Raw genomic sequence first — 18,614 nt, forward strand, 5'->3', positions numbered from 1 at the left:
CAATGACATTTTATGTTATTTCTCTAAATCATGCCTTTATCTAAAATTATTTTTCTCTTCCTCCTTTCACTCCCAACAGTGCTAGTTGCCGCAGACCAATCAAAGGGGCTGCAGGCCGGCCATTAGAACTCAGTGATTTCAGGATGGAGGAGTCTTTTTCATCTAAATATGTTCCTAAGTATGTTCCCTTGGCAGATGTCAAGTCAGAAAAGACAAAAAAGGGACGCTCCATTCCCGTATGGATAAAAATTTTGCTGTTTGTTATTGTGGCAGTTTTTTTGTTTTTGGTCTATCAAGCTATGGAAACCAACCAAGTAAATCCCTTCTCTAATTTTCTTCATGTTGACCCTAGAAAATCCAACTGAATGGTATCTCTTTGGCACATTCAACTTGGTCTCCTATTTTTAATAACTGTGTTGAAAAACATTTGTGTACACTTGTTGACTCCAAGAACTAAAAATAATGTGATTTTGCCTCAATAAATGTAGTATTTCATTGAAAAGCAAACAAAATATATAGGAATGGACTTCATTAAAATGTTTTTGAACTTTGGACTAGTAGGAGATCACTTTGTGCCATATGAATAATCTTTTTTAGCTCTGGAACTTTTTGTAGGCTTTATTTTTTTAATGTGAGCATCTTATTTCATTTTTGAAAAAATGTATATGTTTTTTGTGTATTTGGGAAACAAGAAGGGCGAAACATGGTAGTGTAATGTGAAGCTACACATTTAAATACTTAGAATTCTTACAGAAAAGATTTTAAGAATTATTCTCTGCTGAATAAAAACTACAAATATGTGAAACATAATGAAATTCAGTAAGAGGAAAAGTAACTTGGTTGTACTTTTTGTAACTGCAACAAAGTTTGATGGTGTTTATGAGGAAAAGTACAGCAATAATCTCTTCTGTAACCTTTATTAATAGTAATATTCTTGTAGCCCTGTCATACTCACTTTTTAAGACACAGTATCATGAAAGTCCTACTTCAGTGAGACCCATTTACATACAGTAGATTTTTAGCAGAGATCCTTTAGTGTAACATACATATTTTAGAGAATTGTTAGCTGGCTATACATGTTTTGAAAAGCTGTTTGGCTAGCTATAAGGCTATAATTGGAAATTTGTATTTTTTATTTACAGCAAAACATTTATTCAGTCATCCAGTTTGCTACCAAAATACCTTTTAGATAAGTGTGTGTATGTTTGTTTAGAAGTTAGAAATTGTAAACACTGGTCTTATGTTTCATTTGGATTCATTATTGCATTGTCTTGTTACCAGAAACAAATTTTGCCAGGCTTTTTTTGCCTTATATTTCCCAGCATAATTTGATTAGAAAGTACAAAATGGGCTGGGCGCGGTGGCTCACGCCTGTAATCCCAGCACTTTGGGAGGCCAAGGCGGGTGGATCACGAGGTCAAGAGATCAAGACCATCCTGGCCAACATGGTGAAACCCCGTCTCTACTAAAAATACAAAAAAAATAGTTGGGTGTGGTGGTGCACGCCTGTAGTCCCATCTACTAGGGAGACTGAGGCAGGAGAATCATGTGAACCCAGGAGACGGAGGTTGCAGTGAGCCAAGATTACATCACTGCGTTCCAGCCTGGCGACAGAGCGAGACTCCATCTCAAAAAAAAAGAAAGTACAAAAAGGACTTGCTTTTATATTATATCATAAGCAGTAGTTAATAAAGTTGTATACTCTGAATAAGAGATGGGCATTATGTTTTTTTTGTTTTGTTTTGTTTTTTGTTTTTTTTTTTTTGAGATGGAGTCTTGCTCTTGTCACCCAGGCTGTAGTGCAGTGGCACGATCTGGACTCAGTGCAACCTCTGCCTCCCAGGTTCAAGCAAGTTTCCTGCCTCGGCAGAGTGGGGGTTTCACAATGTTGGCCAGGCTGGTCTCGAACTCCTGGCCTCAAGTGATCTGCCTGCCTCAGCTTCCCAAAGTGCTGGGATTACAGGTGTGAGCCACTGCACCCGACCGGCATTATGATTTTGTGTACTCTTGAAATGGTTATCTTTGTGGTTTTTTTTTTTTTTTTTTTTTTTTGCTGAAACTTACCTCATGAATAACTTGGTTACGTAAAGTAGTAAGTAGGTGATTAAAATTTCAATAGAATCAAATAAGACAAAAATTTTAAACTGACTTGAGTTTCAACTTTACAGTCATTGGCCATAAAGCACACTAAAAATGTAAGTTATTTTTAAATACATCTGAAATAAAAATACTTAATAAAAAGGAAGAAGCTGAAGATGTATATTTAGACCAGCACACAATTTTGATTTCAATTAGCCTTATTCTGATATTTAGCTTTTAGATCTTTCGTACACATTTTCATGTACTTTGCAGTTGAGACCAGAAAGACTTGTAGGTCTTTCTGCAGAATGAGTGGGTCCTTCTGCAAAGTGAGTGGGAAACTTACTCCTAGATCAGAAATGTTTGCCTGTCTGAGTAAAAGTGTTTCTTTGAGATGAGCCATAGAAGGGGCATCTTTTACCCAACTCTTCTTTGTTTTTAAACTTTGTTTCCCATACTGTTTTCAGCCTTTTGTTTATAATTAGAAATTGTGAGAAGCTTCATTTAGTGTTTAAAAATGTGGGAAGGTAAATCAGACTTAACATGTATGTAAGATCAATTCACTTAAAAGTATGGTCCAAATAGCAAAAATAGGACCAGGTGAAACATGTAGTCATTTTTTAAAAACATGTACTTGGTCTTTTGTGTGTGTCTGTTTTATTCCATTAGAATAAATGTGTCCTTGATGTAAATGCAAAGCATTTCTTCCTGATTCAATTGTAGATGTAGACTTTACAATATAATTCAATAATAAAAAGTAATTAACCTCTAGTTTTGTCGTTGCAATAAATGGTTTTCAGATAGCATAAACTGTGATTTCTGGATAACATTTCTTATGTGGTATTATGGATTATTGTGTTTTATTTCAGTCTGTTCATATGTCTTACTTCTTATCATTATAATCAGGTTCTCATTTATTCAAAGGTAAGCAATGTGTCACAATTGTACTCACAGAATGACATTAAGAAGTGCTCCAAGGCACCTCTCCCACACTTGGTTCCTTTTCCCCACCAGTTTTACCGCCTTTAGTATTTACCTATGACCCTTAGGATTGTTAGTCTTGCTTTGAGACTAAGCCAGTGTCACTGTGATATGTCATGGAGCTGTGCTCACAAGATGAAAGTGCCATTATGTCTTCGTCATTCATGTGTCCCAGAGGTGTTTCTCAAGGTAGTATAGACACCATAATTAATAAGAAAGCAAATCACATCAAAGACTTAAAACAACAAGTTTTATTCATGCTTACCATGTGCCTGGGTACTTTTCTGTGTGCTTAATATGTATTCCCTCAATCCTCACGATAATCATATGGAGTAGGCATTTTCGTAATCTCATTACAAATGAGGAAATTGATGGTTAGAGGTGTTAAGAAACTTCGTCATGTTTGCATACAGCTGAGAAGTGATGGATCTGGTTGCATGTGATATGGCAGGAGGGAACCTAAAAGACCAAACAATTCTGTTTACATGCTTTAAACCAGTTCTTCTGTGTTCAGCCCTGCTCCTTTCACAACTTTGGTGGTGCCTTTTAAGTTTCAAACTTCTGAAGCGTTCTTTTGGGTAAAGTAGCTCACCCCTAGGTTTTTTTGTTTTTGTTTTCTTTGAGACAAGGTCTCACTTAATCTTTCTCTGTGGCTATTTAAATTTAAACCTGGCCGAGTGTGGTGGCTCACGCCTGCAATCCTAGCACTTTGGGAGGCTGAGGCAGGCAGATCAGCTGAGGTCAGGAGTTGGAGACCAGCCTGGCCAAGATGGCAAGACAATTTTTAATCTCTACTAAAAATACAAAAATTAGCAGGGTTGGTGGTGGGTGCCTGCAATCCCAGCTACTCGGTAGGCTGAGGCAGAAAAATCACCTGAACCTGGGAGACGGAGGTAGCACTCCAGCCTGGGTGACAGAGTGAGACTCCATCTCAAAAAAATAATAATTAATAATAAATTTAAGCCTTTAATTTTGTTAATTCTTTTTCTGTTTCTTAATCTCTTTTTTGACGGAGTCTAGCTCTGTTGCCCAGGCTGGAGTGCAGTGGCACCATCTTGGCTCCCTGCACCCTCTGCCTCCTGGGTTCAAGTGACTCTCCTGTCTCTGCCTCCCGAGTAGCTGGGACTACAAGTGCGCCAACATGCCCAGTTAATTTTTGTATTTTTAGTAGAGACGGGGTTTCGCCATGTTGGCCAGGCTGGTCTTGAATGCCTGACCTCAGGTGATCTCCTAAAGTGCTGGGATTACAGGCGTGGGCCACCACACCTGACTTTTTTTTTTTTTTTTTTTTTTTTTTTTTTTTTTTTTTTGAGACGGAGTCTAGCTCTGTTGCCCAGGCTGGAGTGCAGTGGCCGGATCTCAGCTCACTGCAAGCCCCGCCTCCCGGGTTCACGCCATTCTCCTGCCTCAGCCTCCCGAGTAGCTGGGAGTACAGGCGCCCGCCACCTCGCCCGGCTAATTTTTTTTTGTATTTTAGTAGAGACGGGGTTTCACCGTGTTAGCCAGGATGGTCTCGATCTCCTGAACTCGTGATCCGCCCGTCTCGGCCTCCCAAAGTGCTGGGATTACAGGCTTGAACCACCGCGCCCGGCCTTTTTTTTTTTTTTTAAATCTTCCAAGCAGCTTTTTGAAGTATCTTTTGCTATCTCACTCTACCTTTTTGTCATTGTGTTAAACACTTTTTTATTCCCTTGCCAGTATTCAAGTCTCAGTAGAAAGAGGCTGTAAGCCTGTCACCTTGAATTGATGGTCACTGAGAGCTTTTCAGAATTCACGTATCATCCTTTCCACCAACGATTTGTGGAGAAAGTAGAGGAACAGACATAGGGTTTGAGTGCAAGGGGACTCCATGTGTTCTGTTAAGTTCTCCTGATTATGGAATCATTAGTTGAACTGACAACATTTATACTATATTTACAGTGTTTTTAAATGGATTGAAATTTATTGGTTACCAAATTTTGACACTTAATGCAACAGCCATTTGATGCTTCCTCTGTGGTAAATACAATGTGTAGTTGATGGTGCATGGGTGCAGTTTTAGAATTTTCTTTGAACTTACGTTGAGGCATTCTTTGGGGAAGTTGTTTATTTTAAAAGCATTTGATGTGTGGTAGCGCATGCGTGTAATCCCAGCACTTTGGGAGGTGGGAGGCAGAGGTGGGCGGGTCACCTGAGGTCAGGAGTTTCAAGACCAGCCTGACCATGGTGAAACCTTGTCTCTACTAAAAATACAAAATTAGCTGGGCATGGCCGGGCGCGGTGGCTCACGCCTGTAATCCCAGCACTTTGGGAGGCCGAGGCGGGCGGATCACAAGGTTAGGAGATCGAGACCACGGTGAAACCCCGTCTCTACTAAAAATACAAAAAATTAGCCGGGCGCGGTGGCGGGCGCCTGTAGTCCCAGCTACTCAGGAGGCTGAGGCAGGAGAATGGCGTAAACCCAGGAGACGGAGCTTGCAGTGAGCCGAGATCGCGCCACTGCACTCCAGCCTGGGCGACAGAGCGAGACTCCGTCTCAAAAAAAAAAAAAAAAAAAAAAAAATTAGCTGGGCATGGTGGCACATCCCTGCAGCCCCAACTACTCAGAAGACTGAGGCAGGAGAATCGCTTGAACCTAGGAGGCAAAGGTTGCAGTGAGCCAAGATCGTGCCATTGCACTCTAGTCTGGGTGACAAGAGCAAAACTCCATCTCAAAAATAATAGGCTGGGCGCGTTGGCTCATACCTGTAATCCCGGCACTTGGGGAGGCCGAGACTGGCGGATAACCTGAGGTCAGTTCGAGACCAACCTGACCAATATGATGAAACCCCATCTCTACTAAAAATACAAAAATTAGCCGGGCCTGGTAATTAGTCGGGCGTGGTGGCATGTGCCTGTGATCCCAGCTACCCAGGAGGCTGAGACAGGAGAATTGCTTGAACCCAGGAGGCAGAGGTTTTAGTGAGCCGAAATCTTGCCATTGCACTCCAGCCTGGGCAGAAAGGGCAAAACTCCATCTCAAAAAATAATAATAAACATAATAAAATTGAAGCATATTGTCTATTAACTAATAACTTATTTAAATATTGCCATTGTATTATATTGAGAGAAACTAATAATCACCTTATAGTCAAAGAACTAAAAATTTGCTTATTTGGAATAAATAAAAGCTGAGTATGAAAATTCAGTCCTGACAATAGACCACTAATGACTTTATTGTCCAGAAATTAACACATTGGTCTTGTGACAGTGAATACATTTTCCTTCCTTTTGGAGGAAGGGGATGTAAGCCTTTAGCAGCTATAAATGCATTTCCAACTTATGTTTATGGTGAGTTTATTGGGACATATACCCCATCATAAGTTGAGGAACATCTGTACATGTCACATCATGATGGACCCAACAGACAATGTTGAATGGAGCTAGCCGGGAAAAAGTAGGGCATTATTCCATTCAAAATTCTTTTTTTTTTTTTTGAGACGGAGTCTCGCTCTGTCGCCCAGGCTAGAGTGCAGTGGCCGGATCTCAGCTCACTGCAAGCTCCGCCTCCCGGGTTCACGCCATTCTCCTGCCTCAGCCTCCCGAGTAGCTGGGACTACAGGCGCCCGCCACCTCGCCCGGCTAGTTTTTTTTGTATTTTTTAGTGGAGACGGGGTTTCACCATGTTAGCCCATGTTGGGATGGTCTCGATCTCCTGACCTCGTGATCCGCCCGTCTCGGCCTCCCAAAGTGCTGGGATTACAGGCTTGAGCCACCGCGCCCGGCCTCCATTCAAAATTCTTTATGTAGAAAAGCAAAAATAGTCCATGGCAATAGAAGTCAGAATACTACTTACCTTTAGGGAGGAGTATGAGAGATTCTTGCAAGGTGATAGAAATGTTTCGTGTCTTGGCCAGGCGTGGTGGCTTTTGCCTGTATTCCCAGCTCCTGGGAGGCCAAGGCAGGAGGATCACATAAGCCCAGGAATACAAAACCAGGCTGGGCAACATAATGAGACCCTATTTCTTTTCCTTTTTTTTTTTTTTTTGTAGGAAAAATACAGGTGTGGTGGCGCATGTCTGTAGTCCCAGCTACTCGGGAAACGACCCTATCTTAAAAAAATATATATATATATCCAAACTGAAGCAGAGAGGACAAGGCTAAAAGGAACCTCAACAAAGCCTCAGTAACCTGTGTGTGAGACAGTATCTAGCAGTCTTTTTTTTTTTTTTTTTTTTTTGAGATGAAGTTTTCACTCTTGTCGCCCAGGCTGGGCGTGATCTCGGCTCACGTCAACTTCCGCCTCCCAGGTTCAAGCGATTCTCCTGCCGCAGCCTCCCGAGTAACTGGGACTGCAGGCATGCGCCTCCACTCCCGGCTAATTTTGTATTTTTAGTAGAGACGGGGTTTGTCCATGTTGGTCAGGCTAGTCTCGAACTCCTGACCCCAGGTGATCTGCCCACCTTGGCCTCCCAAAGTGCTAGGATTACAGGCGTGAGCCACTGCGCCCGGCCAATATCTAGCAGTCTTTCATAGATGTAATGGTAATACCAGGGGAGGAGAGAGAGTGCAGGGAGAAAAAGTTTCTTAAGAAATGGCTGAAAATTGGCCGGGCGCGGTGGCTCAAGCCTGTAATCCCAGCACTTTGGGAGGCCGAGATGGGCGGATCACGAGGTCAGGAGATCGAGACCATCCTGGCTAACACGGTGAAACCCCGTCTCTACTAAAAATACAAAAAACTAGCCGGGCAAGGTGGCGGGCGCCTGTAGTCCCAGCTACTCGGAGGCTGAGGCGGGAGAATGGCGTGAACCCGGGAGGCGGAGCTTGCAGTGAGCTGAGATCCGGCCACTGCACTCCAGCCTGGGCGACAGAGCGAGACTCCGTCTCAAAAAAAAAAAAAAAAGAAAAGAAAAAAAAAAGAAATGGCTGAAAATTTACTAACTTCGTAGAAACGATATAAGCCCAAGTATAGGACATTCAGGTGACCCCAAAACAAAGTCAAACAAGGCAATTTTAGTGAAGCTTTTCAAACAATGAAAGACAACTTAGCAACTGGAGAAAACTATATAAATGACATGGGTAAACAACAATTAGTTACTACTAATTAGTAATAGTGCGAGTCAGAGAGTAATGAAACATCTTTAAAGTGATGAAAGAAATACCACTGTAGATACCCAGCAAAAATATCCTTCAAAATAAAGGTATCTTCAGGTAAAACTACAAATGGAAAAGAATACTAGATTTAAAACTGGAATTACACAAAGGGATGAAGAGTGCCAGAAATGGTAAATTCATGGCTAAAGACTTAATTGTTTTTATTTCTTTAAAAGGTAGTTTACTGTTCAATACAAAATTGTAATCTTGTATTGTGGGATATGAAATGTAAAATACATGTCAATAAAGACAATGAATATTGTTATCAAGTTCTTGTATGTAGATTAATATTATTTGAAGATAGACTGTAGTAGGTTAAAGATGCATATTGTAAACCCTAAGGTAGCCATTAATAACAAAACAGGTAAAGCTAGTAAACCAATGGAGTACATAAAATGTAATACTAAGAAAAAGACTCAATCCAAAATAAAATGGGAAAAGAGGAAAAAACACTGGAGGGATGGGAAAAGTAGAAGACAAGTAATAAGATGGTAGTCTTAAATCCAACAATAGATGCTCCTTGATTTACATTGGGTTTATCCAGATGTTACACCATCATAAGTCAAGGGGTATACTCAACTTGTGTTGCTTTAGCAGCATCATAAAATCGAAAAATGGTAAATCGAACTATCTTTTTCTTTTTTTTTTTTTTTTTTTTTTGAGGAGGAATCTTGCTCTGTTGCCAGGCTAGAGTGCAGTGGCACAATCTTGGCTCACTGCAACCTCCCTGTCCCGGGTTCAAGCGATTCTGCCTCAGCCTCCCGAGTAGCTGGGACTACAGGCATGCGCCACTATGCGCAGCTAATTTTTTGTATTTTAGTAGAGGGGGTTTCACCATGTTGGCCAGGATGGTCTCGATCTCCTGACCTCGTGATCCATCCGCCTCAGACTCCCAAAGAGGTGGGATTACAGCCACCGCACCCTGCCTCGAACTATCTTAAATTAGGGACTGTCTGTATATCATTGTATTAGAAGTGATTTAGGAAAGTTTATGGATTTGTGTTGGGCCACATGAAGCCGTGGGCTGCAGGTTGGACAACTTTGGTCTAAATTAAAAGGTGGAGATTGTCAGATGGGATTTTTTAAAGTAAGATCCAACTATATGCTGTCTACAAGAAACATTTAAAATATAGAGTTACAGGTTTAAAATGAATGAAAGAGTACACCATGAAAAAAACTATAATAAATCCAGAATGGTTACATTAATACCGAAGTAGACTTTAAGAAAAGGATTATTACTGTAGATTTTTAAAAAGACACTCGGGCCAGGCATGGTGGCTCATGCATGTAATCCCAGCACTTTGGGAGGCCGAGGTGGGCAGATTACGAGGTCGGGAGATGGAGACCATCCTGACTAACATGGTGAAACCCCGTCTCTACTAAAAATACAAAAAAATTAGCTGGATGTGGTCGTGGGCGCCTGCAGTCCCAGCTACTTGGGAGGCTGAGGCAGGAGAATAGCGTGAACCCAGGAGGTGGAGCTTGCAGTGAGCTGAGATGCCACTGCCCTCCAGCCTGGATGACAGAGCGAGATTCTGTCTCAAAAATTAAAAATGAAAAGACATTCATAAAGGGTCAGTTTATTAAAAAGACAAAATCCTAAATGTGTACGCACCCAGTAACAAAACTTCCAAATACATGAAGCAAAACGTGACAGAATCAAAAGGAGAAATAGACAAATACCAAGTCTAATTGGAGATTTTGACACTCTTCTTTCAGTAACTGTTATAACAAAAATTCAGCAAGTTTATAAAAGACATTAACAATACCTTCAACTAGGCCGGGCTCGGTGGCTCAAGCCTGTAATCCCAGCACTTTGGGAGGCCGAGGCGGGTGGATCACGAGGTCAGGAGATCGAGACCATCCTGGCTAACATGGTGAAACCCCGTCTCTACTAAAAATACAAAAAACTAGCCAGGCGAGGTGGCGGGTGCCTGTAGTCCCAGCTACTCGGAGGCTGAGGCGGGAGAATGGCGTGAACCCGGGAGGTGGAGCTTGCAGTGAGCTGAGATCGCGCCACTGCACTCCAGCCTGGGAGACACAGCGAGACTCCGTCTCAAAAACAAACAAACAAACAAAAAATACCTTCAACTAATTTGACGTAATTGACATTTATAGAATGCTACATCCAATGACAGCAGAATACACATTCTTCTCAAAGGCACATGGAGCATTCATAAAGATACAATTTTTGTTGGGTAATACCTCTCAATGAAGTCTCAAAAAATTGAAACAAACTATACTTTCTCATCAGGATAGAATTAAAAGTCAACAAAAAGATACCTGGAAAATCCTCAAATATTTGGAAGTTAAATACCATAATTAAATCCATGGGCCAAAGAAATCACAAGGGAAAGTATTTTGAACCAAATGATAATGCAAATAATCAAATTTAATATAATTACATGTATCTGCATACACAGAAAATATTTGCATTATATAAATCTGACAACTTGTATTCAGAATATATAAAGAAAACCTAAAGAATTGGCCAGGCATGGTGGCTCACGCCTGTAATCCTACCACTTTGGGAGGCCGAGGCGAGTGGATCACGAGGTCAGGAGTTTCAGACCAGCCTGGCCAATATGATGAAACAATCTCTACTAAAAATACAAAAGTTAGCCGAGCATGGTGGCGCGCGCCTATAGTCCCAGCTACTTGGGAGGCTGAGGCAGAAGAATCACTTGAACCCGGGAGGCAGAGGTTGTAGTGGGCCGAGATTGCACCACTGCACTCCAGCCTGGGTGACAGAGCAAGACTCCATCTCAAAAAAAAAAAAAGAAAGTCGAAAGAATTGCAAGTTTCAGCAGATATTTAACAAAATATAGGAATGGCTAATAACTACTGGTGCAACATTATTAGTATTCAGAGGAATGCAAATTAAAATTACAGTGAACTACGTACCCATTGGAATGGCTGAAATTAAAAAGCTTGACAACAAAATATTGATGAGGATGTGGAGAAGCTGGAACTCATACGTTGCTGGTGGGAGTGTAAAACCTTTGAAAAACAGTTTGGCAATTTTTGTATATTGTTAAGCATACACTTACCGTAAGATGCAATAATTCCACTCCTAAGTGGAAACGTCTACAGATCTTTTATTCGTAATAGCAAAAGAACTAGAAACAATCCAAATATCTAACGAAGCAAAATGGTTAAATTCTAGTATATGCATTCAGCCAGATTTAAAAAAGAAGTATTGATACACACAACAACATATGTGAATCTCAAAAATGCTGAGAAAAAGAAGCAAGGTGTTGCCGGGCACAGTGGCTCACGCCTGTAATCCCAACACTTTGGGAGTCCGAGGCGGGCCAATCACCTGAGGTCAGGGGTTTGAGACCAGCCTGGCCAACATGGTGAAACCCCGTCTCTACTAAAAATACAAAAATTAGCTGGGCATGGTGGTGTGTGCCTCTAATTCCATCTACTTGGGGGACTGAGGCAGGAGAATCACTTGAACTCTTGAGGCTGAGATTGCAGTGAGCCAAGATCACACTACTGCACTCCAGCCTGGGTGAAAGAGCGAGACTCCTGTCTCAGAAAAAAAGAATAAAAAGGGGCTGGGCACAGTGGTTCACGCCTGTAACCCCAGAACTTTAGAAGGCTGAGGCAGGAGGATTGCCTGAATCCAGGAGTTCAAGACCAGCCTGGTCAACATAGTGAAACCTCATTTCTATTTAAAATATATATACTTTTAAAATATATGAAGTTATACATACATACATATATATGTAATTTTTTTCTTTTGAGACAGAGTCTCACTCTGTTGCCCAGGCTTGAGTGCAGTGACCGGATCTCGGCTCACTGCAACCTCTGCTTTCCAGGTTCAAGTGATTCTCTTACCTCAGCCTCCCGAGTAGCTGGGATTACAGGCGCATGCCACCACGCCCAGCTAATTTTTGTATTTTTTAGGAGAGATGGGGTTTTGCCATGTTGGCCAGGCTGGTCTTGAACTCCTGATCTCAGGTGATCCGTCCTCCTATGTGTGTGTGTGTCTGTGTGTATATGTATATGTGTATATATATAGAGAGAGAGAGAATCAAGAGAAGTGGAAACGTGCGTGCGTGTGTGTGTGTGTGTGTATATATATATATATATTTTTTTTTTTTAGTATAAAAGGAGAGGAGACGTCCATTAGTTCACTAGACAGTGACACCTCCCCAATGTTGTAGGAAGTAATTTTGCATGGGGGTATTTGGTTATTGTATAGCAATCGATAACATATATACAGAACACATAACAAAGAGAGGATGCATGTTGTTTTAGTTTTCTATTGCTACCATTGAAAGTCTAGCAGCTTGAAACAATGCCTACTTAATATCTCAGAAGTTCTGGCTCTGTGTGGCCCCTCTAGGTTCCTTGCTTAGGGCCTGGTAGGACCAAAATCAATGATCCAGCAGAGCTGCATTGTTTACTAGCGACTCTGGGGAAGAATTCCCATACAAACTCATTCAGGATGTTGGCAGAATTCAATTCCTCCTTGGGGTTTCCACCTGGTCCCCTCTGTCTCCAAGCTAGCAAAGGAGGATTGAGTCTTCATGCTTTTTTGAATCTCTCTGACTTTCCCTTCTGTCTCCTTCTTCTGCTTTTCAGGGTTCATGTGATTATACTAGGCCTATCTGGGTAACTCAGAATAATTTCCTGATTTTAACAATCACATCTATGATATAAAGTCCTTTTGTCATATAATGTAAAGCATTCACAGGATTAACACCAGCGGCTGAAGGTCATGGGAGTAAAAATTCTGCCTACTGCACATGTTCCTGGAAACATTAATCGGAATTGACCATATGCTGAGCCATAAAGCAAGATCCCAAAGTTTCAAAAGAGTGCAGTAATTCATAATATGTTCTCTCAGTACAGTGGAACTGAACTGGAAATCAATAAAGAACGATATTGATAAAATCCCCAACTGCTTGGAAATTAAGCACTGCACTTTCAAATAACTCATGATTCAAATAAACAATCGCAAAAGAAACTAGAAAATATTTTGATCTGAATGATAATAAAGATACACGGGGTGTAATCAGTGATTAGAGTGAACATTGTGTGGTAAAATTTGGAAAGCTTTCCATTTGAGATCAAGGATAAGACAAGGATGTCCACCATCACCAGTTTTATTCAAGATTGTATTGGAATTGATAAAATAACAATGAGGCAAAAAAAAAAAAAAAATAGTCCTGAGTCGCTTAACAATGGGGATTCTGAGAAATGAATCATTGTCCAAACACTGTAGAGTATATTACACAAACTTAGATGGTATAGCCTACTACACACCTAGCTGATATATAGCCTATTGCTCCGAGGCTGCAAACTTGTACAGCATGTTATGGTACTGAATACTATAAGCAAATGTAACATAGTGGTAAGTATATGTGTATCATATTTAAACAGAAAAAGCATAGTAAAAATACTGTATGAAAGATTTAAAAAAAAAAAAAAAAAGGTACACCTATGTAGGGCAGTTACCGTGAATGGAGCTTGCAGGACTGGAAGTTGGTCTGGGTGAGTCAGTGAGTCAATGGTGAGTGGATGTGAAGGCCTAGGGCAGTTCTGTATGCTACTGTAGACTTTATAAACACTGTGCACTTAGGCCACATTCAATTTATTTTTAAATTTTTAAATTTTTAAAATTTTCTTTCTTCAATAGTAAATTAACAGCTTACCAAAACTTTTTTTTTTTTGAGACTCATAATCTTGGCTCACTGCAACCTCCACCTCTTGGGTTCAAGTGATTCTTCTACCTCAAAGCCTCCTGAGTAGCTGGGACTACAGGCATGCGCCACCACACCCAGCTAATTTTTGTATTTTTCATAGAGACGGGGTTTCACCATTTTGGCCAGGCTGGTCTTGAACACCTGACTTCAGGTGATCCGCCTGCCCCAGCCTCCCAAAGTACTGGGATTACAGGTGTGAGCCACTGCCCCCAGCCAACTTACCAAAACTGTTCTACTTCATAAATGTTTATTTTTTTAAACTTTTTTACTTTTTTGCGATAACACTTAAAACACAAATACATTGTACAACTGTACAGAAATATTTTCTTTCTTTGTATCTTTATCCTATAAGCTTTATTTCCTTTTCTTTTTAAAATTATGGTATGGGTTTGCTTTTCCTGTTATAAGCTTTTTTCACTTTTTAAACTTCTTTGTTGAAAATGAATACATGAACACATACATTATCCTAGGCCTACACAAGGTCAACATCAATATCACTGTCTTTCACCTGCACATCTTGTCCCACTGGAAGGTCTTCAGGAGTCATAACACACATGGAGCTGTCATTTCCCATGATAACAATGCCTTCTTCTAGATACCTCTTGAAGGACCTGTCTGAGAATGTTTTACAATTATCTTTTTTTTTTTTTTTTTTTTTGAGACGGAGTCTCGCTCTGTCGCCAGGCTAGTGCAGTGGTGCGATCTCGGCTCACTGCAACCTCTGCCTCCCGGGTTCAAGCAGTTCTCCTGTCTCAGCCTCCCGAGTAGTGGGACTACAGGCATGCACCACCATGCCCAGCTAATTTTTGTATTTTTAGCAGAGACGAAATTTCGCCATGTTGGCCAGGATGGTCTCGATCTCTTGACCTCGTGATCCGCCCGCCTCTGCCTCCCAAAGTGCTGGGATTACAGGCGTGAGCCACTGCACCTGGTCTTAATTTTCTTTTAATAAGTAGAAGGAATATACTCTAATGATAAAAATTACAGTAAACACATAAACCAGTAACAGTCATTTATTATTATCAAATATTAAGTACTGTACATGATTTTGCTATACTCTTATATGACTGACCACACAGTAAGTTTGTTTACACCAGCATTGCCAGAAATATGTGAGTACTGAATTGTGCTACAACATTATGATGGCTACAGTATTGCTAGGCAATAAGAATTTTTCAGCCTCTTTATAATCTTATGGGACCGCTGTTGTGTATGCGGTTCATCATTGACCAAAACATCGTTAAGCAGTATATAACTATAAAAAGAAAGCCTGGAAAGAACGCCTCCTGGGTTCATGTCATTACTCACAGATGACATGATCGTAATGCAAAAAAGCTGAAAGAATCTGTAGAAGAACTATTCTAATTAATAGGTTTAATTAGAAAGGTCTCTAAATATAAGATTATTACACTAAAACCAGTTGTGTTGCTGTGTCAACAAGAAACAAATAGAAAATGAAATTTTGAAAAGTATCACTTATAATAACACCAAAATATATCAAAAAACATTAAATCTAACGATGTCAAAGACCTTTGCACTAGAAACTACAAACCATTGAGAAAAAAATAAAATAAATACCACATTTATAGATTGGAAGAGTTAATGTTGTAAAGATCTTATTTCTTCCCAAATTGATCTACAAATCCAATGTAATCCCAGTTAAAATTCCAGCAGATTTTTGGTGTGGAAATTAACACAACATTTTGACTTAGTTGATTCTAAAATTTAGATGGCAATGCAAAGACCAAAGAATAACTAAGGCAAACCTAAAGAACAAACCTGTAAAATGACACTGACTGCTTGATAGCATGCCCTATTATAAAGCTGTGGCAATTTAGACACTGTGGTTTTGTTCCAACAATAGACAAAGGGGCCAGTGGAACACAACAAAGAATCCACAGACAGGCTGAAGGGTCACCTGACAGATGACAAAGTCAACACTACACAGCAGTGGAGAAAGGCTGGTCTTTTTTGGGATGGGTCAATTGACTATCCCTGTGGAAAAACATTAAACTTGATCCCTACCTCACAATCATTTAAAAGTTACTTTTATTATTTATTTATTTATTTATTTATTTATATATTTATTTATTTATTTATTGTTGAGATGGACTCTCGCTCTGTCAACCAAGCTGGAGTGCAATAGCATAATCTCGGCTCACTGCAACATCTGCCTCCTGGGTTCAAGTGATTCTCCTGCCTTAGCCTCCCGAGTAGCTGCGAGTACAGGCACCTGCCACCACGCCCAGCTAAGTTTTATGTTTTTAGTAGATACAGGATTTCACCATGTTGGTCAGGCTGGTCTTAAACTCCTGACCTCCTCAAGTGATCCCCAACCTCGGTCTCCTGAAGTACTGGGATTACAGGCGTGAGCCACCATGCCTTGCCTAAAAATTACTTTTAAAAAAAAGTTAGTTTCAGAAGTATTATCCTTAAAATTGGAAAGGTAAAGCAATAAATATTTTAGAAGAGAGCATAGGAGAATATTTTCATAAATTTTGAGTAGGTAAAACTTGCTTAAATGTTTTTGAAAAGCAGTAATCATAATTAAAATAATTCATACATGGGACTATAGTAAAATTAAAAAACTTCTGTTCACCAAAAGACATCACTGAAAGAGTGGAAAAGCAAACCAAAGAGTGGAAGAAAATATTTGCTATACATGGGTCTGATAAAGCAGTCATATCGGAAATACATGAAGAACTTCTACAAACTGATCTAAAAAAAAAAAAAAACTAATATAAAAGTCATCCAAAACTGAGGGATTTCACAAAACTGGATGCCTAAATGTTTGATAAATATTCAAAACATATAAAGAACTTCTACCAATAGGCTGGGCATAATGGCTTCTGCCTGTAATCCCAGTACTTTGAGAAGGCAGAGGCAGGAGTATCACTTGAGCCCAGAAGTTTGAGACCAGCCTGGGCAACATACTGAGACCCCATCTGTATTTAAAAAAAAAAAAAAAAATTCCAACAAATAAATGAAGAGACAATCTTTTGCCAAAAATGGGCAAAAGTCTTTAACAAGCAGTTCACACATAGCTAATAAACATTCAAAAGTGCATGGCATGACTGGTAAATAAACCACAGAGAGATATCGTTACACACCCATCAGCCTGCTAAAAATTAAATCATACAATAGCAAAAGAGTATGTGGGGCCAGGAACGTTGGCTCACCCCTGTAATCCCAGTACTTTGGGCGGCTGAGGCGGATGGATCATTCGAGGTTAGGAGTTTGAGATCAGCCTAGCCAACATGTCGAAACCCCGCCTCTACCAAAAACACCCCAAAAATCAGCCGGACGCTGTGGCGGGTGCCTGTAGTCCCAGCTACTCTGGAGGCCGCAACAGGAGAATCACTTGAACCTGGGAGGCGGAGATTTCAGTGAGCTGAGATCGCGCCACTGCACTCCAGCCTAGGCGACAGAGCAAGACTCCGTCTCAAAAAAAAAAAAAAAAAAAAAAAAAAATTAAAAAACATAGAAATTAGCTGGATGTGGTGGCACGCACCTGTAATCCCAGCTACTGAGGCAGGAGAATCACTTGAACCTGGGAGGCGGAGATTTCAGTGAACTGAGATCACGCCACTGCACTCCAGCCTGGGCCACAGAGTGAGATTCCATCTCAAAAACCAATAAACAAACAAACAAAACCAAAAGAGCATGTGGAATGATGGAACAAAAATAATAAGCGATTACAGGCGTGAACTACCATTCCTGGCCCCACATACTCTTTTGCTATTGCATGGTTTAATTTTTAGCAGGCTGATGGGTGTGTAATGATATCTCTCTGTGGTTTATTTACCAGTCATGCCATACACTTTTGAATGTTTATTAGCTATGTGTGAACTGCTTGTTAAAGACTTTTGCCCATTTTTGGCAAAAGATTGTCTCTTCATTTATTTGTTGGAATTTTTTTTTTTTTTTAAATACAGATGGGGTCTCAGTATGTTGCCCAGGCTGGTCTCAAACTTCTGGGCTCAAGTGATCCTGGGGGCATACCCAGGTGCACTGGTGGAAGTATACATTGGAACAACTCTGAAAAGTGGTTTGACATATATATTGAGTATAGTGTATCCAACAATTGAGTAATACCACGATTAGGCACACACCCTATGTAAACTTTTTTTTTCTTTTTTTTAAACAGTCTTGCTCTTTTGCCCAGACTGGAGTGCAGTGGTGCCATTTCAGCTCATTGCAACCTCCACCTCCCAGGTTTAAGCGATTCTCCTGCCTCAGCCTCTCAAATAGCTGAGACTACAGGCACACCACCACCACACCTGGCTAATTTGTTGTATTTTTAGTAGAGACAGGGTTTCGCCATGTTGGCCATACTAGTCTCAAATTCCTGGACTCAAGTGATCAGCCCACCTCGGCCTCCTGAAGTGTTGGGATTACAGGCATGAGCCACCATGCCTGGACACACTTTCTGATTTTCAAACATATCACAAAGCTATAGTAATCAAAGCAGTGTGGTACTGGCATAAAGACAGACATATAGACCAATGGAATAGAATAGAGAACCCAGAAATAAACCCTAGCATATATGGTCAAGTAATTTTCATTAAGTGCACCAAGACTGCTCATGGGGAAAGAACAGTCTCTTCAACTAATAGTATTGGGAAACTGAATATCCATCTGTAAAAGAATGAAGGTAGACCCTTTTCTTGCACCATGTACAAAATTTAATTCAAAATAGATTAAGGAGGCCAGGCAAAGTGA

General features: G+C 40.5%; 2 protein-coding genes across 5 annotated transcripts in view; both read left to right on the forward strand.

Annotated features, from left to right (window-relative positions):
* The window catches only part of TMPO (thymopoietin), a 36,978-nt gene extending 34,128 nt beyond the window's left edge, over positions 1 to 2,850 (forward strand). For all 4 annotated transcript variants that reach the window (XM_050749337.1, XM_050749338.1, XM_050749342.1 and 1 more), the window contains one exon: positions 80 to 2,850. In XM_050749337.1, the coding sequence (XP_050605294.1) occupies positions 80 to 365 (286 nt within the window). In that variant the 3' untranslated portion in view covers positions 366 to 2,850. The remainder of the gene's footprint in view (positions 1 to 79) is intronic.
* SLC25A3 (solute carrier family 25 member 3) overlaps positions 1 to 18,614 on the forward strand; it is a 772,593-nt gene that overhangs the window by 713,479 nt on the left and 40,500 nt on the right. The window lies entirely within an intron of this gene.

This window comes from Macaca thibetana, chromosome 11 (assembly GCF_024542745.1).
Source record: "Macaca thibetana thibetana isolate TM-01 chromosome 11, ASM2454274v1, whole genome shotgun sequence".
In the NCBI taxonomy this organism is placed as follows: Eukaryota; Metazoa; Chordata; class Mammalia; order Primates; family Cercopithecidae; genus Macaca; species Macaca thibetana.